The sequence below is a fragment of the Pygocentrus nattereri genome, chromosome 21 (assembly GCF_015220715.1).
Source record: "Pygocentrus nattereri isolate fPygNat1 chromosome 21, fPygNat1.pri, whole genome shotgun sequence".
Lineage (NCBI taxonomy): Eukaryota > Metazoa > Chordata > Actinopteri > Characiformes > Serrasalmidae > Pygocentrus > Pygocentrus nattereri.
The window spans coordinates 11,292,155-11,312,738 of NC_051231.1; the positions used below are offsets into that span (position 1 = coordinate 11,292,155).

The window sequence follows — 20,584 nt, forward strand, 5'->3', positions numbered from 1 at the left end:
TTACAAACTGTGATTTTCCTGAAATGCTCCATAATATTCCCATTCGTTTTAGACTCGCTCAGGCGCGCCCTCTAGCGTATAACAATTCCGGAACGCATTGCTGAGTGGCAGCTCTCCTCTCTACACGCTCTGTGGCTTCGGTCGGATTTGGCGCGGAATTTGTCACAAACAAACCGACAGGATTTGGAGTCGAGCTGGCGATAGTAGTAAGTTGTCCGTGAGAAATGAGGAAAAATAAGCCAGTTTTCGTGGGAAAACAGACAGTAGGTTAAATGTTTAGCGAGCGCACAGTTTGAATATTTGTCACTGTTAATCACATTTCAGTGAATCTTGCAGCTTCTGTGTTTTTCTCTGTCTGTGTCAGAAGCTTCTCGAGGTTCAGCTAACTAGCCAACGTTAACCTGGCTATCTAGTCGAGGCTTAACTTGTTAAAAAAACAGTAAAATTTCGATTAAGTTTTCTAGTCAAGTAATAAGCCGAGTTTACTGGACTGGATAATCTTGAAGACGTGTCTCTGTTTCGTTTTTTGTAGAGTTAACCTAGCTAACCTACGACTCGAAGGGGAACTCCATCGATTTTCCAAAATGTGTGCATAATTAAATGATTCAGATGTAAACAGAGTCGTTCTGAGTGGTTTGGTGTGAAGTGCTGTGCTTTAAAGGAACTTACCCAGTCAGAATTGTTCACAGTGGTGGTGATAGGAACCAGACGTCCGCCTCTAAAAGCTCCCTCACAGCAAGTTGTTAGTTATATGGAATGATCTGAATGCCCTGCCTGATGTTTTAGACATTGTATTATCGTAATATTGAGGTAAGGATTTGGCATAAAGCATAATTTTTAAAAGCCATTCATGGTGGAGGGATGCGTGGAGGGATGCATGCAGGGGGCAAAATAGTCCCCAACGAAAAAAGTAATTTTTTCAGCTTTGCCACTATTTTACCATCATTAACATTAACATTACGTATGAAGATTTAGAAGATATGTGTGGGCTCACTGGTGATTGGATAGTAAATAAAATGTCTGTATTTGTGTTGTACACATGGTTACCCCCCCATCACCACCACGTTAAAGAGGTTTCTCTACGATTTATGTCTCATCAAACCACTTCGGGTTACTTTGTTTCCATCTTAACCATTGGAAAATGAACCATTCAGACATTGATATGTAAAGTCATGTGGAGTGGATTGGTGTGAAAAGGTATATTGGAAAACCGACTGTTTTTCTGTGCAGTAGTGTGAATGGGAACCGGGATCTGCAATGATGTCTACAACAGTGTTTACAACAGCTCAGCCCTGGTCCTGGAGGCCCACCGCCCTGCACTGTTTAGTGTTTTCCTGGCTCCCTGCACACCTGATCCAACTAATCAGCTCATAACTTTATTGAGTTGAAGTGGTTGTGTTGGGCATCCAGGACCAGGGCTGAGGAGAAACCGGTCTACAGCACAAAAATAGCCTCTTTATTTACTGTCCGAAATGAGTTGAACCTCCGTGTGTCTTCAGAGTTTTATATATGATGCTGATAATGATAAAATTCTGAAAGAGGTGTAGCACAGAACTGTCATGAAATAAGGGCTTGATTTCTTTGGGATTAATCTCAGTGCTAGGTTACATTTTTCTATCAACGGCGTATCTCCGTCAGCGTCTAAGACTAGGCTAAATCCTTGAAACCTACCAGGTGTTTTAGGCAACAGGTAAAGATATTCATAATCATTTAAGGTGATAACTTTGTGCCTTTAGAGCTTTTAAGGCCTTTGGATGTCTGGTTCCTATCACCACCGCTGTAAATTATTCTCCCTCGATAATTTTCCCTAGAAGCAAGTGTTTTACATCGAACTACTCAGAATGACTTTGTTTACATCAGAACCGTTTAATTATGCAGATATTGTGAGAAATTGGTGGATTTTCCCTTGAATTGAAAATCCAGTGCATATGCACGTCTTGAAACTAGAAATGCAGCGATATGGATGTTCCAGGGCGATGCCAACATCTGATGGTGGTTGGTTAGTGCAGTGGTTAACACCTTTAACTTCTACGCTGTAGACTGGGGTTCAATCCCCCACCTGGGCAAGCACCCTACACTATACCAATAAGGGTCCTTGGGCAAGACTCCTAACACCGCCTTGGCCTACCTGTGTAAAAGTGATCAAATTGTAAGTCGCTCTGGATAAGAGCGTCAGCAAAATGCCATAAATGTAAATGATCACAAACATAAGTCAACAACAAAAGACACTTTTATGAAATATGCCAGTTTGGTCTTGATCCACCTGGATTTGAATAACAGAACAAACTAACGTAAAAGAAATAAAATATTTTAGCATAGTGGCTCATTGTCATCCTCTGAAATAATAATACTAATAGATAAATAACTATTGTTTTGAATTAGACAAATGCAAGTATTGTTTTGAGGCTAATAATTGTTTTAAAAATGAACATTCAAATCTGCCACTAATGATATGATTCCAGTATCATCAGGCATCTCTGCACTCAAAGTGGAAAAAGTCTATGTGGTACCAAAGAGAACCCTTTTGGTGCCGTACAGAACCGCTTTTTAAACGCTTTATAGGCATGCGCTGTTGCTATTTTCATAACTTAAAGCTTCCAGCATTAAACCCGGTTCCTTCTTCTGTAGGACATGGGAACCATGGAGCAAAAATTGAATGAGGAATTGAAACAACTGCAGCGAGAGATCGAGGTGTGTGAAGCTGAACAGGATTCCTATGTGCGATCGATTTCCCTTCAACATGGAGAAGCCCTGCGAGGTGTTCTGTAAGTAGAGAAAGAAAACCTGAAACCACATTTGAGTAGGCACAGATAAAGGGCCCATATCCTGCAGTTCTGTGTTTTTGTTCTCAGGTCCACTTATAACATTAATGTGGTTTTATAGATGGATACAGATTGATGGATCACTCTATTAATCACAGAGGGAAAGCTGTCAGTTACAGTGGCACAAAGTACAGCAAAGAGCAAAAGTATTGCCGTGAGCTATTATACAGCTGCATGACTACAAGAAGTAAAGATATGTAAAGAGTAGAGACACATAATCTCTAGTTGGCACAGTGATGAAGTCTACAGTGCGATCACTGTTGGTACAGACGATCTCATGTACCTGTTCCTCACTACAGCAGAGCTGAAGGATCTGCAACAAAGGAGAATATATGTTTAATTGTAAATAGAAGAGCCGCGGGTTGGCCACCGCTGATCTAGGGAGACCCGTGCCTACTTTTGTAGTTCTGTTGTGGGATTGAAAATGGACACTGGTGCTTGACCAGGGTGTGGAACGTTCTGGGTTTGGATTTGCAACCGTACTGTCCGCATTGCCCACCGGAAAAATGCCTTTAGTGCTTATATAGGGACTAAACAGGCTGGAGAGTGAACTGTACAACTGACACATCCTGTGTCTTTTATAAAATTGAGAAAAATGAGATTTTCTGTGATGGGGCCCTGAGATGCAGGCATAGCCTAACTTTATGTTTCAGTATGAATATTGTGTTTTGGTGACTTTTGTTTCTTCTTTAGACAGACCCTGTACAACAAGAAGGAGAAGGGAGATGGGACACTCAAGAAAGATGTTTCAAAGCTCATAACAGATATTACTGATACTGAGAAGGACCTTAGAAGACAGACAAACATCAGTGGAATAACCCTCACAGAGTGCTGCGTGAAGACACTGGAGAAAAGTAAGATTTTATATATGTAGATCAGAGAATGCTGGGAGGCTTTGTACCCCTTTAGCCCATGTTTGGATTTAGGCACAGTGACCTCACACCCATGTGTGGCTGCTCCAAAGCTCCATGCTGTTGGTCAGTGCTTTCTTATGGGGATTATACAAGCTGTATGCTCACTTAGACACAAGGCAGCAGTGGAGGTGCCTTAAAGTAGCTGAATGCACTCATTAGATTGGTTACATGGATAGATATAGAGTATGTGATAAGGGCCTGTCCTAAAATGACCTGTAGTTTTTATAGGAAACCTATAAGTAGCATTTGTCTGCAAATTGTAGCGCGCAATTTTTATTTTTCAGAGTTTCACACATTCATGGGCAAAAAATATGCCATAACTTTTGCACAGGCCACATTTTATGTTTTATTTTTTTATTTGTTGGGAAGGGTGGCAAGAAAATATTTCTAAATTTCTAAAGCTAAAGATTTTCAGGGTTTATTATTTGCTGTATTTTTCCAGAATGTTTTGTTTCATTGGTTCAACGTATATTGTTTCTCTATGACTTTCTTTTTCTTTCAGATGAGAGGAAAACCATTCAACAATACAGACTGACTGGTCACTGCTGCTTTCTTTCATTCCAAGTTGAATTTGCTCTGGTTGACATTCAGGTAAAACAATCTTAACGTTTACAAGTGACACACCTTGTTTACTCACTTATAAATGTCATTTAGACGGTCAAACGTGAAGACATGAAAAATGAATCTGATCAAGCATTATGTAACATATTTGGAGATTCTATTTAAAAAAATGTCACTATACGAGGCAGATCACAAACTATCAAAACTGTTTAGGAAAATTGACTTTCTTCTCATATGCCTACATTGACTGTTGTGATGAAATAATGTACCAGTTTTTTTATTTTTTATAAAAACACTGGAAAAGGAAATCATTTGCAAAAGTTGTTCAGAGTGGTTTGATGTAAAATGGTGCAGATGTGGAGAAGGTTTTTGGCTCTTACAGTTGTGGTGAGTGAAACCAGGGGGCCACAAATATAGACATTTTATTAGCACCAAAAGGGGTTCTGTTTTTATGAGCTTGTAACACATTCTCCATCCATCTGAAGAACCATTTCAAGCTGCAAAGAACCCTTTTATCATGCAAAGGGTGTTTTGAGTGTTCACTATAGAACCATTTTCTTTAGTAAAGAGCCTTTGAAGAACAATCTTTTTTTAAAGTGTATATAATGTTGATGAAGGTAAAGTAGTGGAAAGCTTAGGGTCTTCTTTGGGTTCTGTTTTTTATATGCAAAAGTTTAGGTACCCCTGGTCGAACGATATGTAATTGTTGAAACAATTAGATATCCATCCATACAGAGAACGCACTTCAGTTTTCAGCACAATTTAATTTCACGTTTTGTTTTATTTTTCGAATATGTTAAGTTCAGCAAATGAACAGTAACTGTATGTTATAACGTGACGTGTGTTCTCTGGTGAGGATGGATGTCTAATTATTTCATTTAGAAAAGCAACAAAACATAATTTGAGCTGGGTTGCCCGGACTTTTGCATATATGCATATCTGCATGCACCTATACGCCATGAATATATTTCAAAAATATGTCATAGGTCAAAATCTTCTAACAGTCTTGTGTCTGTGGCATCAGGCAGTGTATTCATACCCAAGTCATGTAATGTCTTCGTGTGAAGGAGGTTTTAGGCGTGAACATCTGGTTCCCATCACCACAGCTGTGAACAGTTCTGGCTAATATTCTCTAGAACCGAAAATTTCACACCAAACCACTCTGAATGACTTTCTTTACATCTTCACCATTAAATTATGCAGAAATTGTGAGAAATTATTATTTTTTATTTCTTTTTTAATTGCAAATGCAGCAATATGGAAATTTTAGGCCAATGCCAACATCTAATATTATATCATTAGGTCTAGAACTTGGTCAACAAATAACTGGGTGTGTTACTCACTGTGAACCAGTGGTGGCAGCACAATATTAACCTCATTCTCCAGCCCTAATTCAGATATCTGTACTCAGCACTAGAGGGCACTTAAGCACCACTAAAGTGCTTTCACATTGGCATCAGCCTTTAAAGCTGCATGGTTTACTCTCGTGCTACCAGAAGATGGATTTAACAGGTCATCTTTGTTCTCTCTGATTTCATAGCAAACAGTCTGGAAATTAAATGTACTTGCTCTGCATTAAGTGTCTCTCATTGAGCTGTCTAAACAATCTTTATACTTATGTCAGGGCTGAGAACACATTTTGTATGACGCTCTGGAGAAGTGTCTGTAAAGGAGAAATGTAAATACACTTAACTGCCTCATAAAGGTTTATATTTCTTAATGATGATGAGCCTTCATCTTATTACACTCATTGCCTGCTTTTAAACCCATCAGTTCTTCTGAGTGTGACTCTCTTTGTGCAGCCTTCCAGCATTGATGGCTGACTCCTTGCTTTGGTATGCGCCACCCAGATCGACTGAGAAATGCAGAGAAAATTTAACAGTGGTTAGGCAAACATCCTTGGCATGCTTTGATGAAATTCTAATAAAGCATTCATTCTGTAGGGTGGTTGGGGGAAACCACACACAATAGAGAGTTTGGGCAAAAATAAAGAAAATCAAAATGCATGTTAGAGATGCAAAAAGGTATCAGAATCATATCAATATCAGCAGATAATTGGTTAACAATGTATCTGCATCAGAGCGATTTCACCGATAATCCATACTGAAATATGTATCGCTGCTGTCGGAACAAAACCTGTATCTCCAAAATGGAAACTTTACAGGAGAAGGTAAAAACATACTGTCCAACAACAGCGAGAGATATATATGTTTATAATATGTAATATAAATAAAGGCTGCTGTGCTAAAATGTGTGCATTTTATTCATTAGGACTGAACAATTTGTAGAAAATACCTAATTGTAATTTTGCATTTGCAATTTAAATGTGATTATTTTCTTTAAAAAAATCTGTATAATGGAAAACTGAATTTCTCTCACTTTTTGAGTAATATGCAATTACCAAGTCCATACATGGTAACTATGCTGCAAAATCTGCTTGGTTTGAATTTTAAGTTTCTGTAATGTCTAGAGAACCAACTTATTCACATAATATCCACCTATTCTGCCTGCAGCAGTTTAGCCCCACCCATTCACACAGAAGTTATAAGGACTGTTTCAGCTTGGCCTGCTTTTTGATTGAGGCACAATAGAGGAACCTAAAAAGAGCTTATAAATCTTAAAGGTGCAATAATGAAAATCAACAAGAGGTTGGAAAATGATCATGTAAAATTATTTATAGCCATTTTTGATATGTTAAGACAAACAAAAATGACATGTTTACCAAAAAAAATACAAGAGAAATGTAGGACATGGGCCCATTAGCTTGCGCTGTATAAAATGTCTCTCAACGTTAGAATTTTTACGAGGCTTCTAATTCGCCAACCTCTTGTTTGAATTTTCCCGTTTTCTACCTTAAATGGTGCCTGAGGCTTTTTTTTTTTTTAGTGTTTGACAGTTTCTCGTTGTAGATTAGATGCGTCAAGAAACCAGCCGGAGTGATAAGTGCAACTAAGTCTGTTTGTCTCCAAGTGATCAATGTTCATCTTAAATCTTTCTCTTTGCCTTTTCGTTAGCTACTGGCAAGGTGACGTTTTTGTCTGTTTCTATGATGACCAACAGTCTACGCACCAACCTTCAGGGTCAAAGATTAGTGAATTATCAGATATAGGCTACATGAACTCCAAGCAGAGCTTCATTTCACTGCAAAGAAGGATTTTATTTTTTATCTAAACATCTAATTCTGCTGTGGAGCCGCAAGAGGGCAGTAAAAGAGCCACATGTTGTCAACCCCTGGACTAGTGGCTACTTGTATAAAACATCATGAGTATTTATCATGAGTTAAATGCTTAAAGGCTGCATTTAATGCTATAAAATTACACTTTGCACCTGTGCTGAAACTTACTTAGGGTCTAAAACTGAATTTACAGTCATTGGTTTTTGGATTTTTTTTTTTTTTTATTTTAATTTATTTTTTTAACTTTCCTCCTAATTTTTCAATAAATAGACCAATAAAGGGAAACTTTATGCCAGAATTCACTTATGTTTTATGGATTTTTCTTCAGGCTTTAATGCAGTGTGGCAGAATGCCTCTTTACAAGCTTCTGATTGAGTAAATTTCTCAACCTAAAGCATGAGACATAAGACATGAATATTGTAGGATATAATCATAACAATTACAGTTCTTCCCGTCTGAAAACTGCACTCTTTCACACTTCTTTTAAACCTCTACTATGCAGATCTATGTGATTTCACAGATAGTATTTACACAATTAATGAAATGTTTTTGTATGAGCATCTGCATTAAGATATCTACTTGGAAAATGTTGGGTGTCTGCAGTTGGGTGTCAACCCATTACTATGGTATTTATTTTACTGAAGCAATAGAACCAAGTGTTTAAACCACAAGATTCCCAAAATAAATAAGAAACTATATTTTTGTGGTAGTATACTGCTATTTGTTTTAAAGCATGATCTAACTTCTATAAAAATGTATGTGTTATGAGGTCTTGGAGAGCGATGGTAGAGTTTGAGACACAGCAGCTGCAACCCTAAATATTAAACTCTGACTTAGACCACAGCCGAGTTGACACATCAGATATAAACACCTAGCTAGTTTGACAAACGTTCCGTGTTGACACCTTTATTTTCCATTACTTTTTCTTAGTTTTTGTTTTTTATTTTGATGAGTTTCTGGTACAAACACATTAAAAAGAGGTGCCATAGCTGAATGAATCAAATTATTCAGTGCCTATTTTGCTGTTGCAGTTTTGGCATATTGTGAATAAACGATGGCCCATTCACGTCATGCCAAAATGTTAAGTGAAATAAAACCACAGCTGGCCCACAGTTTTACACCCCTGCTCTAGAGCAAGGTATAACCTCCAGTCTTGGAGGGCTGGTGACTTCCCTGCTCTAATAAACCTAATAAGTAATTCATGAGCAAAATCAAGCATGTTTGAGTAGGGCAGTAACCACACTATCCTGGACCCACTAGGAGGGTTTCACAAAGCAGAATATCTCAGTTTAACTACAGATCTTAAGCCCAAAGTCAAGCCTGTCCAATAGTAAAGGGGCTGAGGGACGTTCCCATTGGACAGTCCTCATCTTTGGGCTTAAGTTATCTGGCTAACTGAGAAATCCAACTTTGTGGAATACCCCCAGTTCTGGTGTTCAGCTCTAGACTACTAGATGTTCCATACTGTTCTACTTAGTATTTCTAATGAACTCCATGTTTCTAATTGCAGGATAGTGACTCCTCCCTTCAGAAGATCACTGACCTCAACGTGATATTGGATGGTGCCGAGTTTAAAGACTTGTGTGCATTTGTGTCAAGGTGGGTCAAATCATTTCACCGCTTGCTCACTTCCAGTAAACTCTTTATTCATATTAGCTTATGTATCATGTCACCAAATTGGGTTCAACTGAATAAATAGATAGTAATACGGTTGATTTTTGGGTATGATAATGCAGATGCAAGTTAAATTGTTTGATTGCTAGTTCTGTGTTTTTGGCAAGAGATTGTTTCCATGGGTGAGTCTTTATCTTGTGAAAGTGCTCCAATTAGTAGGGAAGAATGACCAATAACCGTTTCATTGTCGGTAGCTAGTAAAAAGACCCTAACAAGAAAGTGGAACCAGCAGGACCCCCCCCCAACAAAAAACAATGGATTGAAATTGTTCATGAAATTTAGTTAGTGGAAATGTTTACATTATGTTACAACTGAGGATAAGATACTGGAAGAAACAGATCTTAAAATACCCCATTAGGGCAACTAAATGGATATGACAAAGGTGATATGTGTGCATGTTTATATTTTACTGTGTAACCTTTGATGTCTGCAAAATCTGTTAACAGTTGAACACGAAATTATTTCCTGGACAGCCTTTGTTCTTACATTTGTTCGTGCTTGTATTAATCTGTCTTTTCTCCTGCATGCTATCCAATGGTAACTAAAATGAGGGAAAATGTTTGATGGCTAATTCTGATCGCTGGAGTTAGCATAGGTTTGTTGGAGAAAGTTTTATGTTTAGTTGCATATTTGTTATATGACCTGGACTGACCATTAACTGATGACCTGTCTCTCTAGAGCTGTCTTCTGCCGCTGCTGGTTATGCATGTTGTTTTTTTTTGCCTTTCTTGTGCCCTAAAGGTTTAACCGCTATGCTGGATTGTCGGAGTTAGTAAACTAACTTTGGGTTTAACTTGAGTTTATCTGTAGAAAGACTGTTTCTTAAAACTGAGTGATTAATGATTAGAGTTCTACAACATGCAAGGCAGTGATACTCCCAGATCAGGATCGAGAACCACTGAAAAAGCAGGTCAATGACTAAACAGCATGCTGCACTTTCCACACATACACCCTTGGTATCCTTTAAAGGGTATGATGCTGAACATATTAACCCTGTAAAATCTCAGGCTTATTGCATACTATGGCTTATTATTCATTAACTACAGGGACTTCAATGCAAAATGGGTGAGCTATTTTTAGGTTATAGAAGTAGGGAATCCCTGCATATCATCCTTGTTCAGGACATAGTCTATGAAATCACTCACATTAAATCGTTGCTAATAACTGAGCTTTAACAGAACTTGAATGGAGCCACTTGTGGCTTGCACAGTTCACATATGTATTACTTGTCACTGTTTCCACCATCAGAGAAGCCATGAAAAATGAGCTCTCTGTTGTTTGGTGTATCCACGATTTTCCTGTGGCGCTAGCAGAAAAAGCTCCCCTACATTGTGGAGATCTGTGCAAGATGATTAGTAGCCAAGACAAGCCAAGAAATTGGGCCAAATGCTACAAACTATTATTAATGAGGTTTTTGTCACATTTTACTGGTGATTCCAAATGTTTTTGAAACTGTAATTTGACCTTCAGATTTGACTATTTTGGTCTCTCCCCTTTCAAGGAGCCTGGGCCAAAACTTCCTATCTCTTTGTCTTAAGTTAGGAATCCGACAGGTCAGGATTAGGTTTTTCACAGATTTGTATTACAGAAGCATATCTTAGCTTGATCTGGGGAGTCTTATCTCACAGCATCTTATCTCAAGTTAGGAGATCTTAACCTATTCGACAGTCAGCTGTCATGTCTGTTACTTAGCAACCGGCCATACTCGCACAGCTGAAACGTAAACACTTAGTCAAAATCATCTGGTTAGCCAGACAGCTAGCTGAATACTCAATAAAGGTCCAAACTAAAGCAGGATAAACTTGAAGAATGTTGAGAGAGCGTTTCATGATGTTGACCAGAGCTGCTCTACAGTTTCAGTTTCCCGAACGCTTTAGCCGAGCACGCTAACGTTATTCCTCCTAATAAACAGACACGCATTGCTTCGTTGTCCCCTCATTATTCACCACTATCAGGGTCATATTTTATCAACATTAAAGCACAAAGGTAATAAGATGGGGTGTTGGAGATCGTGTCTGCATGCCATTAGAAATTAAAACCTCAAGTTAAAGCACTGTTTTCAGTGTAGATAAATGTAAAGTTATTTTGTTAGTTATAGTGAACTATGCTGGATAAAACGATAGCCGGCTGGTAAAAAAAAAAAACAATCAAGACTTCTTGGTTTGTCTTAAAGTTATCACAGTACTTAGGAGATTTAGTCTATATAGGATACTTCTTTAATACGTTTTCTTATCTGAAGTTAACGGATAAGATATATAATGTAATGGCTTCTGTTCTATATTCAGTCCTAACTGACGTTGTCGTGGTGACCAAACAGATAAGATAAGAAGACCGATGAGAAGATAAGAAAAGATTTTAAACTTAAGAAGTTTCTGGAATACGACCGCTGGTCTTGTATGACTGGAAATCAGTAACCCATGACATTGCAAAGTGGTGGCCAAGTGAACAGACCTCCTTATTAAGACTTTGGTTACAAGATTCCAGTGTCTGCAGGAAAATGCCAAAATTCACCATTGGCTAATGCTACATGTTAATGTAATGGGCAAATCCCCATTACCAGGCTAGCAGAATTTAGCATTATATTAGTGTGTAAACAAGAGGTGAACTCAGAGCAAATGGCACGGTTTCTGTATTGGGCATTGCTAGGTAATCACATGTTTTGCTGGCACATGCTGATGATTTTGTGATCATTTGTGGTCTCTATACAGTGCTCCGCAGCAGGCGTTGTGGAGCTCGCCACAGCTGCTCGAAGCCACACCCCTACTGCGCCCCCTGTACTTTGGCAGCCAATGAGAGCAGTGGTCGTTAATATACAAAAATGAGCTGTTCTTCCCAGAAGAGTAAATGAGCTGATAAAACACTTCACACAAAGACAGAATTGAGGTGTTATTTGTCTTATACTCTTCACAAGTGTCTTTCAGAGGGTGCAGGAGACTATGTTAAGTTGGAAAAACATAAAATGGGTCAGTTCACGACTCTTGTATTTTCACAGAGGCTACTACACTGTGCCACTCGCTCAGACCTTGAGACGATTGTTCGTTAAAAATGGTTCTGCAGTTTAAGAAGTGTTTCATGTCTGCTTTGTAGTGGATTTTATTGGCTGCTGTTTGGAGATGGCACTCGAAGAATTAGTTATTTGAAAACCATGACATTGAACAGCGCACAGTCTTGGTAATTGGTTCTTTTTATTTGACCCTTTGGTTTTAGAACTAACTTTTGTCTTTTTCTAAAATGTGAAGGAAAATGTAACATTAAAGGAGAATAAGATTACTGCATGATTAAATGGTAAAGATGTAAACAAAGTCATTCAGAGTGGTTTGGTGTGAAATACTCAGAATTGTTCACAGTGGTGGTGACAGGAACCAGATATCCGAAGAGTTTAAACAGCCGTCTGAAGAGCCTCTAAAGGCTCCCTCACGTAGTTATTCTGTGAAACGGTTATGAATACGGTGTCCGATGTCAAACATTGTTTTTTGATGGTTTTGAGGTAGTTTTGGCCTAAACCAAATTTTTTGTTTTGTCGAGAGTTGGGGTGGGAATCTGTAGGCACCTCATGATTTGATTTGATGTAATTATAAAGTCACTGATTTTGATTTCTAGAATTTTGTTTTCTTGCTTTTTTCATTGACCACCTGTTTTCTGTCATGTGTGTAACGTTTATGGCTTTTTAACTGATTTAATTCAAAATCACAAGAAATATTGAGCAACTGAACATGTTTGGAACATTTATTTGATTTATATTCTTCATTGTTGTATTTTCAGAGAGCCTACCAAACTATGCCACTGATGGTTAAATGTTCATTATCAATGAGTTTGCCCCTGCGGGTCATCCACCCAAGTAGAGCGAGACTAATTGTGCTGTCTTGGACTCCCAGCTACGGATGGCTTTAGCATCACCAGGGATCGAGCTCACAATCTCATGATGATGGGGCCAAATCTTAGCTTACTTGATCTAAGTCAACAATCAACTGTTGTCAGACGATAGGTGCACAGCTGAAACATAAACATGTAATCAAAATAATCAAGTTATTTAGCCAGACAGCTGACATTTGCCATTACTGATTTAAAAAGATAAAAAAAAGTTAATAATGTTGTGGCAGTGGCTCTGTTTGTCAAAGTGTTGCTGCTCTCCACCTTCAGTTTCATTCCCCAGACGCTTTAGCCGAGCGTGCTACCATTATTCTTCTTAAATGTAATGTTGTTATGCTAATGTTAGTTACAGTGAACTGTTCTGTCACTGCTTAAAACAATAGAAACAGATGGTTAAGACAAAGTTAGTACACCACTGAGGTCTTAAAGTTAGGACAGTGTTTATGAAGCTTAGTCTACTTAGGATGTTTCTATAATGCAGTTTTCTTATCTGGAGTTAATGATAAGATTATGAGCTTAAGAACTGTTGTTCTGTAAAAGCATCTGTCCTAAATTCAGTCCTAACTGAATTTGTCATGGTGATCAAACAGATAAGATTTCAGACTTTCTGTAAGTTTCTGTAATATGACCCAGACCCTTCCTTAAGCGTATGAATCTGATTGGAAGCTTGTTGTAAAAGAAACTTGGTGAAGGACGCATCTTCCGGGGGTGAGTGAATGATCTGCTATTGTCATCATTTCTTCATCAGTATGATGTTGATTTTTGCATTTGAGACCTAAACATTGAGCAGGACCTTCTTTTTGAGGCTGTGTGTGACGTTAATACATAAAAACATATGGCATGATGTGGTAAACTCCTGACCACACACAAGTGACTTGCTTAGAGCTTCCCTCAACAAATGAAGCAACTTAATTTTCCAGTTATATCACACTTGTCTTTTAGTCTTAGAATGCAGAAGAATTTTTGTGTTAAAATCATTAAAACATTTGCTCGGGAACGATGCCACCAGACTCCACGATGAGGTACCGTTCTCTGATCTTTTTCATGGCTCATGAGTTATATCTCTGTGTAAAGGGGACCCAAGTCATTTTGTCAGGGCCATTTCAAGTGGCTTATGCTGATGCTTTGGAGAAATTGATGCATCCGGTGCCACTGCTAAATTTCTATTTCCTCACATTGTTCAGTTCAGCAATTATTTGACATTGTTCAGTATCAGTTGTTTAAATGGACACTGAAATATGAAGTGAGAACAAATTGTTTATGTTTGGAAAAATTAAAAATATGTCCACTGTGTCCAGGACATTTTAATGGAGTATTTTAGGAAGAAGTTTAAAGAAGTTTAGATGTTTCCATTTTTCTTTTGCTTGCTCTCACATTACAGGTCATAAATAACTCTGCAGATATCCACATACTTTTACACATACTTTTGCCCTTTGCAAAGCAATGTGTAACACTGTTTTTATCCGATTTATATTCTTCTCCTTTTTTATTTTCATACCTGCAGTTTTTTGTCCACTTTCTCGTCCTGCAATTTTCAAGATATTCACACCATTCCAACTCACTCCAGTCATTTTGATTATCATTCTCATCGTCTCCTGTGAAGCTGAATGCTCTCTTTGAATGGCACGAAGGTGTAACCACCGCTAGCCACTGTGAAAGGGGTTCTCCTTCAACAAAACGGACAATTTCTTCCATCTGGCTCTGTATTCTAAATAATTTCTTGCACAGCTGTTTCAGCCGTTTCTTATACTACTAATGATCTGGTGCTGACGTGCCTGGAGAGACAGGGAGACCGAGTATTTCTTTATTGGTAAGGAAGGTGCTACCTTCTTTTTGCAAAGCCTTTGGGCACAATATTGTGACTTTTCGTGGTACTAATGCCACTTTAATGTCAGAATTTACACGTTTTCAAAATTTTATGACTTTAATCTAAAAATACAACTTTTTTTTCCTCGAAATATTGTGAGTTTATTCTCTAAATATAATGACTGTATTGTCAAAGTCTACTATTTTTATTTTTTTTAACAGTGGCTCTAAAATGCAGTCATACTAAAGTAATGGGTGGGGTGGTAAAGAGCAAAATTACTGTCAGTTTTACCTTCACATGTTGGGTTCAAGCTTTTGCTCCATTTGTATAATTCTTCTGACAGCATTGCATTCCAAGACAATACCATTCCCCGAATAGTGGAAATTTTGTTGTAATGCTCAGGCATTACAAATGGAACATGATACTGTTTTCATGAGCATTAGCGTCGACTAAATTAAAGGACATATTAGGAGTAGTTCAAAGCTGACACGTTCGAGGTTTTGTATTTGTTCAAGGCATATTTTTGTAACCTCACACAGAAAGCAGATAGATCCAGTCAGCTGAATTGTCCCTCTGGGTCATAAATGTGTTGGCTGAAAACAAAAATTACAGTATTCTTCTCCCTTCATCTCTAAAGTAAAACTAACTTCCTGGTCTTTGGAGGCACATCTGGATTATATTCTCTGGTCTGAGATTCTGTCCTGGCACTGGGGAGGTGGAAAAATACTGGAGATAATGATTCTCACACAAGTCTGAGTAGTCTGTGTATTTTTATGTCTCGAGAAAGGGTATTTTATAATGATTATGTTCCATGTAAAGTTGAATAGAAACAGTTTTGAAAACACTTGGGACTACAAACAGGAGTGATTTCAGTGCATGTGCTGGGACATTTTCAGAGAGGAGAAAACCTAGAATTCTCAGCTCAGTGTTTTCAGGATATACCACAGCTATTTCAGTTATTTAAGTCATTTACATCGGAACATATGGTTTACAACGTGTGCTTTCCATCTGTTGTCCAAAGAGTAATGACTGACAAGCCATTCTAAATCTACAAAAGTTAGTTATTTTTTAGGTACGTTTTTTTTTTTTAATATCACAACTATTGTGACACCTCTCTCAAAGTATTCATTAAATATGTACAGTTGTGTGCAAAAAAAATAAATAATAAATATTGCCTGTGCAAAAGTTATGGCACAATTATATTAGTATTTATATAAATATTATACTGTGTTTAGTTTTTTCCTAATAATTTTAATCCCGCAAATAAATACATAATTATGCACTAGAATTTTCAGAACATATGTCACATTTATACATGTTCTCTATAGAAGATGTGCAGACATGTTTACTTGGAAAACCAGCAAAACATTTTATTGGACTGGGGGTGTTCAAACATTTATTTATTTATTATATAAATAATGCATGGGTTGCATTTTAAATGTAAAATTGTTTGCAACATAATGTTCAAGAAAGAAATCATAATTCTTCATTTTTTGATGATTATCATTAATGGCTATGCTATCAATAATAGCTTTGCAGTTAAGTACAATGTGTTGGTTTTTCCATTTTGTATGCATGAGTGTTCATTATTAGAAACTCCAGGCTTGGTTTTATATAATTTACATAAACAGTAATGATTTTGGCACACAGTAAAACGTTTTCAGTCTTAATTACAGTTTAATGTTTAGTTGTTGTAAAATCTTTGTACACCTAGTAGTTTTGTTTTTAACACACTAAATCATTTCAAAAATGCATTTTGCTTCCAATTTTATTTTGATTTTTTAGTTGTGTGAAAAGACCAAACTGCTTTGTCCTCCTTTTATTACAGGCGTGTCAAAGTGCTGTAGAGATCACTGTTTACCCTCATCTGCTGCTGTGAAGTCAGTTCATGAAGGCGTCGCTGATTAATTGATTAGCTGAATCAGGTGTGCCTAATTAGGCAGAATGAGAAGTCTGCAGTATTTTTGGCCTGCATGGACCAGAGCCGTATTCTAGCACCCCAAAAATGTACCCCTAGATGTGCAGTACTGTTCAAAATCCAGAGACCACCCTTTATTTATTAAACCCATTAAAATCCCAGGCTTCTTACATCCGTAGTCTTATTACTCAGTAACTACCAGGACTTCAATTCAAATTGATTGCGCTATTTTTAGGTTATAGAAGTATGTACCTTGGGACCGCTGGTGGGCCCTGCCCATTTAATGGGATGTCTGAAAGTTAGCCAGTCAACACAGCTATTAAGCACCAGTTACTCATTCTTTAGAAGATATTTTTGAGGAGTTTAGATATTAGATAATCCACTTGCACAAGGAAGGACAAAATCAAAGAAAAATAAGGGAATAAACAAGAGTTTCCAAACCTGGAGTTGAAAAAACTGATCAAAAGCTACAGAGAAGATGGGACTCCTAACAACCACCTGGTAGACACCAAAACTGTCCCCATCAGATAAACAGCACTTAAAGCTTTCATCTTTGAGAGAGAGAGGATAAAATCAAGCTGCTTCAGATCTGAAAACATCCACAGGTGTTTCTGTCCATCCTTCCACTGTGAGAAGACGAGATGGAAGGATGTGTAGTTGCCAAGAAGCCCTCAGTAAGAAAAGGAAATACAACCTCAGTTCCAAAAAAGTTGTGACGCTGTGTAAAATGTTAATAAATGTGAATAAAACCAGAATGCAATGATTTGCAAATCTGAAATGCCCATAATTTATTCACAATAGAGCATAGAACACATATCAGATGTTGAAAGTGAGACATTTTACCATTTCATGAAAAATATTAGCTCATGTAGAAGTTGATGGCAGCAAAGCATCTCAACGGGGGCATGTTTAACCCTGGTATTTTATCAGCCCTCCTTTTAACAACACTCTATAAGCATTGGGAACCAAGAAGACCCACTGTTGTAGTTTTGAAAGTGATATGTTTTCCCGTTCTTCATAAAGAGCCAAATGTTTCTAGTGGTTGACCGGTCTAGCCTGTAGACAAGCCATTTCAGCACCAGGACTCTCTTAATATGGACCATGCTGCATATCCTTCACAGCCTTGTGCACTAATGCACCCCTATACCATTATGAATACTGGCTTTTGAACTGTGCACTGATAACAAGCTGAGTGGTCTTTAACCTAGAGTGCACAGTGTCCATGATTTCCAGAAATAATTTCAAAAGATCACTTCTTCACGTCCCCTCAATACATTTTAAATGAGCTCAGGTCCAGAGAAGGTGGCAGCATTTCTGGATGTTGTTTATATGTTTTTTTCTTTGCGTTTTAGAGTTTTACCATGTATTTGTGGATGCAGCACTGAACTGTTTTCATACACAGTGGTATTCAGAAGTGTCCCATGAGCCAAAGAGCCTATGCATTGTTTTCTACTGCAGCCTCCTGAGGGCCCAAAGAATTTGGCTAGCCAGTACTGGTTTTCAGCCTTGCCCCTTGCATACAGATTTCTCCAGATTCTCTGAATCTTTTGATGTTATTATCTACTGTAGATGGTGACAAGCAAAAGTTCTTTGCTATTTTATGTTGAGAAACGTTATTCTTGAATTGTTGCACTATTTGCCCGTGCAGTCTTTCACAGAGTGGTAAACTCCACCTCTTCTCAGCCTCTCTGGGTTGCCCTTTTTATTCCCAATAGTCTTACTGACCTGTCGCCCATTAACCACTAGTTGCTTTTTAGTGTTACACAACTTTACCTTTTATTGCCCCGTCCCAACTTTTTTGAAATATGTTGTTGGCATAAAAAATAAATAATCTCAAAATTGTCTCAACATTTGATTTGTTGTCTTTGTACTATTTTCAATTAAATATTGGATTTAAATGATGTGCACATCATTTGCATTTTGTTTTTATTTACATTTTGCACAGCATCTCCACTTTTTGGAAATGGCATTGTGTTGTAGATGAATCAAGCTGCTGGTGTTCTCAGATCAGTGGATTGACCACCCCAGAGCCCAGACTTCAGCATTACTGAATGTGTGGATTATGTGGGTAGTGGGTAGCAGACAATGCTAAAGCAACTCCTAAGACTGATTTATTTTAAGAACTGAAAGTGAGTCTTCTGAAAAGAATGGAAGCTAGAATAAAGGCAAGAAGTGGACACACTTAATACGAATGACTTATATTTAGTTGTTGAGATTTCTGTGTAGTTCTCTGTTAAATGTTTTCTGCTTTTTCTTGTACTTGTGATTTATGGACTTTTTGTCTGGAATTGAAATGACTGCTGTACATACACTATATAAGTTTATAACTATAGTATACTCGTGGTTTTAAATGATTTTTAAAAAGTGTATATTTCGCAGTAATTTTGTCCTGTTTTATTGATATTTCTTAAATTCTTATTGGCGCAGCCCTAACAATAATTTGACACCATCACATTGTGATATGTTCTGTCTTGTCATTGGTAAAGGGAAACTTGAATAGAGGATTGCACAAGTAGGGCTGGGTGTTTTTTTGATACCAGTACCGTACCTAGACTTTGATACTGATTCCTGATCAGTTAGTTTTTCTGATGACCTACTTTAAATGACAAACCAGACATGGTTGTGGCTTAAATGTGAAGTGCAGACTAAAGACTATTAAGAAGTACCAACATTAATTATGTACACACACAATGTAAGTTAGACAGCCAACCAGCAGTCTAGATTATAAAACAAGCATGCTTGTTGGCTCAGTGATGCTGTTAGGTCTGACTGAGGTATTGAAATTTGATAATGAATGACAGACTTTTTAATTCTTCGTGGTACTGAAGTACCAGAAGATTGTAAGGCTGGAAATACAGGTATTAAATTTCCTGTCATATTCACAAGTGTTGAAAAGCTTTTTGTTTTGAGGAACACCAGGAAATGTGATGAGCCAATTCTAACAACAAAAATAACAGTCTTTTTTTAAACACATCAGCTTCTTCAGAGTTTCCGGCTTTCTTCTTCCTTGCACCTTTTTGGCTATGAGGAGCTCAGTGACTTGCATTCCTAGTCTCCAAAAACCTGTGTGAGAGAGAAGATAAATAGTGCAACACAAATTAGAAACAGGTGCAGCCCATTTCCCATTGGGTCTGCATAACCCATCTCTCCTTTTTGGCTGACTCCTGACTATGTCCCCTCATGAGCGACACCTGAAATCAGCCACTGACTGTCTTTAATTAGATGTTTCGTACACTTATGTCTCTTTAGTGTTTAGTAGGTGTTGGCTCAGTCCTATGACCAATACAATTTAAATGTCTATATATTTGATTGCTTGGGTGTTTTGAGGGGGGGAAGGATGTACACTTGGGATACATTTTATGGTATGCAAATAAATAAATAAAAATTGTAATTTATCAGAGGTGGACGAAGTACACATCATGTACTTGAGTTAAGGTAAAGATACCCAAGGTAAAATATTACTCCAGTAAAAGTAGAAGTCCTTACTCTAGACCTCAACTTGAGTAAAAGTACAAAAGTGTTTGGCTTCAAATGTACTTGAGTATCGAAAGTAAAAGTACTAAACGATTAATTATGACTAATGTCCTATCATTTTTATAACAAGACTCGCTTCATGAACTCATTTTGGGTGAAAATCCTCCAGCGTCTCTCTTGGTAAACCAGTCTTTTAATAGAAAGTCATTAATTAGTGACGCTGATGTCTATTAAAGTGATCATAAGTACAAAACACTGAAGGGAAACAGTTTCCATCAGGGAGAACCGAGTGGCTCTGAAATCACTTTTACAAACAAGCAAAGTTTCAGTTTAAGATTTATTTACAACTTAGTTACAAGTTGAATAAAA

The 20,584-nt window shown here is 37.6% G+C and overlaps 1 protein-coding gene across 2 annotated transcripts in view; it reads left to right on the plus strand.

Annotated features, from left to right (window-relative positions):
• The first annotated feature begins 124 nt into the window (after positions 1–124).
• LOC108431559 (centromere protein P) overlaps positions 125–20,584 on the plus strand; it is a 103,353-nt gene continuing 82,893 nt past the window's right edge. Inside the window, exons 1-5 of one of the 2 annotated variants that reach the window (XM_017704801.2) lie at positions 125–206; positions 2,629–2,765; positions 3,516–3,676; positions 4,239–4,327; positions 8,983–9,071. In XM_017704801.2, coding sequence (XP_017560290.1) covers positions 2,632–2,765; positions 3,516–3,676; positions 4,239–4,327; positions 8,983–9,071 — 473 coding nt within the window. In that variant the 5' untranslated portion in view covers positions 125–206; positions 2,629–2,631. Of the gene's footprint in view, positions 264–2,628; positions 2,766–3,515; positions 3,677–4,238; positions 4,328–8,982; positions 9,072–20,584 lie in introns of both variants that reach the window. The other variant, XM_017704800.2, reaches the window with a different exon arrangement.